This window comes from Glandiceps talaboti, chromosome 21 (genome assembly GCF_964340395.1).
Source record: "Glandiceps talaboti chromosome 21, keGlaTala1.1, whole genome shotgun sequence".
Classification (NCBI taxonomy): domain Eukaryota; kingdom Metazoa; phylum Hemichordata; class Enteropneusta; family Spengelidae; genus Glandiceps; species Glandiceps talaboti.
Window position 1 is genome coordinate 1,737,489 of NC_135569.1, and position 7,780 is coordinate 1,745,268.

General features: G+C 37.9%; 1 protein-coding gene across 1 annotated transcript; it reads left to right on the plus strand.

The window, feature by feature from the left end:
• The first annotated feature begins 643 nt into the window (after nt 1-643).
• On the plus strand, nt 644-4,269 carry LOC144451695 (putative methyltransferase DDB_G0268948). The gene is made up of 6 exons (XM_078142597.1): nt 644-784; nt 1,624-1,781; nt 2,215-2,431; nt 2,979-3,088; nt 3,623-3,760; nt 4,173-4,269. Exons 1-6 carry the CDS (start codon nt 644-646, stop codon nt 4,267-4,269), a joined length of 861 nt encoding a protein of 286 aa, XP_077998723.1.
• The last annotated feature ends 3,511 nt before the right edge of the window (nt 4,270-7,780 follow it).

The following is a 7,780-nucleotide window of genomic DNA, read 5'->3' on the forward strand; positions in this document are numbered from 1 at the left end:
AACCCTTCCTTTTGTTTGGGAGCACCCTTTTCTATAATTAACTCTGCCAGACAATTATTTGTTGTTTCCATGTCAACTAGATTTTAATCAAAACCCAAACTGGGTCTTTAATTTATATCGGCTGTTGGGGAGAGCACATTTGTGTTCGATCGTAGACAATGAACTATTTGAGGGCTGTGTTTAGCTCTAAACTGCTGTGTACTCATCAATGTATTACTAATAGAAAGTATAACGAGAATACAATTGAAAATTCAATATCCAAACATTGGCGATGACGGCCAATCACTGGAGGCTTATCGTATTGGGATTTGTTAACATGTTGAGCGTGCATGTTTCGACTTGAAGGGAAAAGATGAACCACTTAGTGAAACCAAAACCACATGATTGTGCTTATGAAATGACTTAACGTTTCTTCAATTGTACGTCACATGATCTACGTGTATCTATTGGCTGTCACATGGTAAACATGTGTTGACAGTTAGCTCCAATTGCAACTTGCAATATCCTATTTGCTAGCTCAAAATGTCTAGGAGCCTATCCTCTACAAGGCATCGAAACACAGGTGTGCGGATTTTAACATGCAAATTTTGGTACATAGTTCTCATTTTCATTCTGTTTTCCAGTGTATTAAAGAAGAATAGAAATGGCGGCAACATTAGAAGCACCCCGAGAAGCCTATACTGATTTTTTTAAAGGGTCTGAAATGGCTGGAGACTACAAGAATCTCCGACCCTCTTACCCACAAGACGTGGCAAAGAGAATTGTGTCCTATGCTAAGCAGAAGGTAATCTTGGCCATTTTATGTGAATTTTACATATATTAGTGACCCTTTCTTCCAAGCTATAGAGCTGTTGGTTTTTTCCCGCTGATACAACGAAGGTGGACGGTGCCGTAAAAGGGTGTCTTGTTTTACGACTGAGTGTACACATACTCGTGAATCGAACTTTTCCGTAGTAGGTAAACTACATTGTAAATTCATAATGAGTGAATGAATAATTAGCGTGACGTCATACCCCCCCCCCCCGTGGGAGGGGTTGAGTCACTCGCCGTTTAAACCATTTTAGACCAATTGGATGACACCAATTACGACTAACCTTCCCAAAATTTATATAGACTAGCACCCAAAAATGTATAACCCAAGAAGTGACATGTCATTATATCATTTACATTTAACCCCACCCTAGTTTGAAGGGGGTCCTACTTGATAGCAAAGGTTACTAGTTACTACGACCATACATTGCATCGATACCTAGCTATCCCTCGCCAGTGAATTTGTGGACATCACACAGAGTTGTATACCAAGTCTAAACGATACACGTAGATATGTTTGTTACTTTGGGCTACTAGATTAGCAATTTTATACTGTATATATATGGTCCTCGCTAGACTAGTATTAATCATGTGTGTGGAATTATTCATATCCCATGTTTTTATTTTTATAAGTGTGAATTATTTTAGTGGATCGGTTTTATACTTAGCCCCTCTGTGTGTGCTGTTATTTCTTTACTTTTGCAATTCTATAACTTCAGTCTGTACAATGCGCTGAGACGCACGTGTAGCGCATTTTCTCACAAGAAATAAATGACAATAAAATAATAATACTAATATTGTTTTTTCTAACAGCTAGGGGAGTTAAAACTTGCCGTTGATGTTGGTTGTGGTTCTGGTCAGAGTACTATTATATTGGCTGATGACGTAGAAAAAGTACTGGGAGTTGACATCAGTGAAGATCAAATCGAGTTTGCGAAGAATTCAACAGCGCCACCAAACGTCGACTTCAAGTTAGTATGTTAATATTATGAGGTTTATGTAGCAAGTTTGAACGAAAGCGAAATGTTTATTTTTTTATCTTTTTTTTAAAGAAAGTTTGACAGTATCCCTAGGACAACATTAAGATTTAAATTTAATTTTAGCTCTGGTCATATTGTATATTGACTCAGAAAAACAACCACTTTAGCTATTTCGACGACTGACTGCCATCGTCACATGGAAATGAGGCCATGGTCGCCAAAAAGAGTCATGAATTCAAGCCGTGTTAGCACTGGTTTCCCCAGGTTTCCTTCCACAGTACGGACAGGCAAAGGTCCCATAGAGAAGATGTCTAGTCTGTCACTCGTCAAATATTGCAAGTATCTAGTATTTTTTCATCTACTGTTGATTGACGAAAGTTGACAACTCTACACAGTGAATGACAGTACTTCTTTGATTGTACAGAGTCGGTAGTTGTGGAGACATACCTGTAGAATCAGAAACGGTTGATTTAATCACTGTTGGCACGGCAATACATTGGTTTGATATGGCCGAATTTTACAAGGAAGTGGAAAGAATCTTACGACCTGGTGGTTGCCTAGCAATCTATACCTACTATTCCACAAAGTTAGAAGATAGCGACAATGAAAAGAGCAAACAAATGAACGATCTACTGAAGAAGGTACCCTAATTTGTATTTGTATTATTCATTTTTTTTGTCATCGTGAAGCATGCTCCGTTTTCGGTGGAAATCAATCATCACGGGTGATATTTACGAATAGGATTCTAGAAAAAAAATGGTCGAGTGTAGATTTTAGATTTGCATGATTGTGTAATTTACCGGTCGATTACGACATAATAATCACTGTTGACTACTTATATTGTCTCCACCTTTTTAAACACAATTATTTCATCAAGCTATCTCGTATGTTAAATATGATTTATCGTACAATGATGTATTTGGCACAGTTCAGTATAGAATATAATTGCGGTACACATTCTGACCGTTGGTGGTGCAATGTTTGACTATAATAAAGTACGATTATATGTTCAGTCCACATTCTTACCGTCGGTGGCGCTATGCTTCTGCCGACAAAGAGCTGCCAATGGCAAGAATAATATGATGCAGGGAAGCACACTATGTTTAGTATATACAGAAACTATCTACGTTTCGTCATATTTGCATATACTTTAAAGTTAAGTTATTTTACTCTTTCTGTGTTTTGCAGTTCGAAGAAAAAGTGATGAATAAAAACCGTCGTGAAGGGCAGTGGGCGAAAATTTTAGACGGCGAAGACACATTCCGTGAACTTCAACTACCCTATAAAGACTCGGAAAGGTAAATATGAAGTATATACATATTCTGAAATATATTTATCATAATTTGTCAACAATGTCACCAGGCAAGTCTTTATCGTTGAATCTAGGTATGATATTATTTTGATCACAATTTTTTTTCTGAAACAATATCTACATGTAATATTATGATGAGAGAGGTATCGCAAGGGACAAGTAGTACAAGCCTCCATAGTAAGCTGGACTGTCGACCCGACAAGCATACCCTAGCCTCCATAGTAAGCTGGACTGTCGACCTGACAAGCATACCCTAGCCTCCACAGTAAGCTGGACTGTCGACCTGACAAGCATACCTTAGCCTCCACAGTAAGCTGGACTGTCGACCTGACAAGCATACCCTTTACTCAGCCTGTGAACCCAGTTGTATATCTGAATTGTTTTGATTTCGCCTTACTGGTGATTTCCTCTTAGCTTGCAAAGGCTACGAAGGTTTGCTATTGAGACTAAGTGATACCAATATAACCACATTACCACACTGGGTATACATTTTATCTCAAGTGATTCTATCTATTTTTAGGGACACCAGTCTGGCTATTAAGAATGACCAATCAGTTGCAAGTGTTATTGCACTAATGAAGACGTACTCCGAGTGTAAGGAGTATTTGAGAAAGAATCCTGACGACGGCGACAAAGTTTTTGATGAACTCCAAACTAGGTGAGGCAGTTTAAAAAGGAGTTTTAGATCGCAAACTATTCTAATAACCCTTGGTCTACATGGCTGACTGGTCTGATTTGCATAATTCAATAAATTTACTCTTCAACAAGTCGTTATAATCGCAGTGACTTATTGACAGTTCATTGCTCGGATCTTGCTTCATTCCACTTTTATGAAACTGTTACCATACAGTTCACTGGCGAGATGAAAACAGTGTTTGCAAACAAGCAAACGAAGGGCGAACGACACGCAAATAAAAAAAATGCCAAACCACTTATAGGGGCCAGTGAAACGAAATTGATACAACACTGATAATAACAATTTGTCCCAGATGGTCATATAACCTTGACTTTGAAATTACAAATTACAATGACACGCGTTTTAATGATCATTTTTCTCCCATTTTTTACAGTATCATCGAAATCTTGGAATCCAAGACGTCTGCAGAAAACACTATTGTCACGTGTGTGTTGCCGTTGTACTTGTCAATGGCCCGGAAACCTGAATAATGTGATAGACTGACAGTATACTAGTTCTGTAGTCTGGATTATCGTAGTTTAAAACATTCGGCTGTTTGGAACAATTATCAAAATCTGATATTCTTGTTTTTGTTTATTTTGGGGAGTATTGTATATTGAAATTATAACACAACAACTTTTACACGATTTAACTTTGCGTGAAGTAATCTTGGGTTAGCTGTAAGTTGTTTATTTCCTATCACTATGGAAATGATAGAATATCTCTAATCTCGTCTAGCCCTACGTGTCGTAAATACCGAACCTTATGAAAACATAACTTATTATATATTACGTTGTGACTGGGTTTATAACATTTTAGAATGTATTTTTTTAGACCGAAGTCGTATATAACCTGTACTTTTATCTTGTATCTTTCACCATTTCCTGTGATTTACATAATTATTTTGGTATCTGACCAATAGTAATAAACTACGTTTCTATACACAAAACGCACATGGTTACTGCGCATGTCTAGTCTAAACCAACCTGTTCCGAGAATCTCAGTCACTCGTAAAGTTTACACAACATTTGACTCCTGACTTAACTCTTGATTCGACTCGACTCAACTTGACTCTTGATTTGGCTTGACTTACCTTTACTTGAACCTACTTGCGCTTGCCCTACCTTTAGTTGAGTCTTGACTTGACCTAACCTGACAATTTAGAGGGTGGGCAAGGGGTCTTTTCGTGCTTCATAATCGGGCCATTTTAGTTTTCGTTATTTGTAAAATCGTAATTCAGTGGTAGGCGTACTAAATATGGTTTTGTTTAACACCGAGCTATGTATCACCGTTTCAAAACCGACCCCGCCGGTACGGTTCCCTGTTCCGAATATATGCGTATGTTCACAGTTTCGATACCTCGTGGTATAGCATACAAAAATATACATTGTACATGTACTATTATAAGTTATCCATTCACATATTTCTCTATATTTTCATTGATAAAGCAATATTTCTATTTTGATCAGAAGTGTGTATTTTTAATCAGACGATATATACGTCAATATAGCACCAAAGCGCATACTTTTGGTCCCGGTATTTTATCTCCATACTTTGTAATTCAACACTTATTTATTTTTTCTGTAAATCGTTCTTGGGACACACTTGCCCACCCTCAATTTAGAATGGAGTTGTACAGAGTACAAATAGCGAACATTGAATGCATGCACTTATGAAAATAATATTCAATAATTGTGCTATAACCTTCAGTAACATTACCGAAGATGGAATCAAGGTGTATTATTTTCATACCAGTAACGGGTCACGCTGTACTCCAAATAATATTAGGGGATGAAGCCATTTGACAATTTCACACACACACACACACACACACACACACACACACACACACACACACACCACAAACGTATTGACAGTCTATAACATCGACCTGTTGCAGTCTAACTCAGAGTATTTAAAACTTAAAGTATCGATAAACTTGTTTTACTCACGATTGCTGAACTATTCAGTGACGAGTGACGACGATGATTGCTGAACTATTCAGTGACGAGTGACGACGATGATTCCGATACAACAAAAATGTTCATTTGGCAATATTTTCAGTCAAAGTTTAAAGTTAATATTGTCAAAGAGTAGTGCACACAGTTCACTCTAGTTCAAATCCATTTACAAGTTTACAACTAGCAAATTTAGTCCAGGAATAGGAACATATTAAAACGTGTTTTCAGTTCAATTCCAGTCCGGATAAAATGTCCGTTCTTAGAGTACCTGGCCCTGTCAGAATTGTACTGTTACATTTCACACTTCAATTCCAGTCCGGATAAAATGTCCGTTCTTAGAGTACCTGGCCCTGGCAGACTTGAAAACCTTAACTGTAAATATTATCACGAGGACATGCCCAAATCCAATCTGTACAGAACACGTTTTCTTTTTTTGCTGTTCAATGCTCTGTCGTTTGTTCTTTTGTGAGCGCTCGTTACATATGAGAGTTCAAGAAAGAACAAACGACAGTAAACGTAACAGCAAAAAAGAAAACACGCTCTGCATACGACTTCGAATTTTAATTAAATAAACTAATTGGCCCAGATCCATCACGACTCAGCATGCAAAGTGGGGTTCCAACACCTGTTACCAGTTTGGCTTCAGATAATGAGTATGCGCACTCGGACATTGAATATGAATCTGATTGGCAGAAACTCAGAGTGAATGTGATTGGAAGAAACGAATGAAATGAAAGAAGGAAACTTCAGACTGAGATAAATATTACACATATAGAAAGAGATCAAGATAGAGATGTGTTGCGATCCGTTAGCTGAAATGTCCACATCGCTGCAAGGTAACTGTGCCAGGTCTTGTCTCCTCCGAAAGTGCATAGAGGGCGCTGTAACTGTGCTAAGTCTTGTCTCCTCCTAAAGTGCATAGAGGGCATATTCACCTCAAAATCAAGCCAAATGTCAATTGAACATTCTCTGTTTAGCATTTATAACGCAACAACTCAGCCACCTGGTCGTACTATCCTAGTAACATGATAATTCACTACCAACTCATTTACATACAAATTAAACCATCACTAATTTACATATAACATACAAATGTTTTATCTTCGGGTCAATCCTAGGTCAATGGCCAGGTTAGCACACTTTCACTAAAGACGTCACCACTTTGTGACACTGGCTTTACAATGATAGTAATAAAAAGTTTTCTCTTACACTTCAACCTCAACTTTCCTGGGTCATAACGCATGTCCGTTTTGATTACACACATATATAATAGACGTTTGAACAATGTTCTGTTATCGTGAGTTAATACACATTTGGTATGTGACCTATTTCCATAGTCGTTTTAGAAAATGAGCCATCGAGAAGAACTATCAATGTGCTTTGAAATTAGGCAAGTATATCTACCCATGGACTTTGTTCTGTTCTTTCAACTCTTTCATGAAGGGACTACTATATTGACCTTGCAATGGTCTGATCTACGTCGAGAGTGAGGATTGTTGTGAATTGGTCTTTGACCTCATTTCACCTACTTTGATACTCCAAGTCAGGAACTTTAGTAGTCGGTGTGTCAAATATATAAGCAATCACCGTGTGTATCTGAAACGAGATTAATTAATTGTATAACGTGTTCTTACTATGACTGTGCAAACTCTGAACTTGGAAAACTAGTGTGTTGTTTTGGGTTAAACCCCTTTTCAACATACAGAGCAGAGTTCTTGGGAGACAGTACTGCGTACTACGGTTCAGACGTAATACATGACTTATTTTCAAGTCATCAACAAGTACTAGGTTTAGATTGATAATGTATATGCATTTAGGTCATCACTTTGAAGTGGAATGTCTGTAGATGTTGGATATATGTGAACACAATATTCAAGGTTTCATTCAACACACAGTAAATACTAGACTGTAAGATACGTCGTGACGTTCCGTCCTCACCGGCATTGGCCGATGTTTGAGGGCGCCTCGTCACGGCGTACCTTACAGGCTATTAAAACCCTTTGAACCCTAAAGGCCGGTATACCGGCCTATTGGAGTTTGA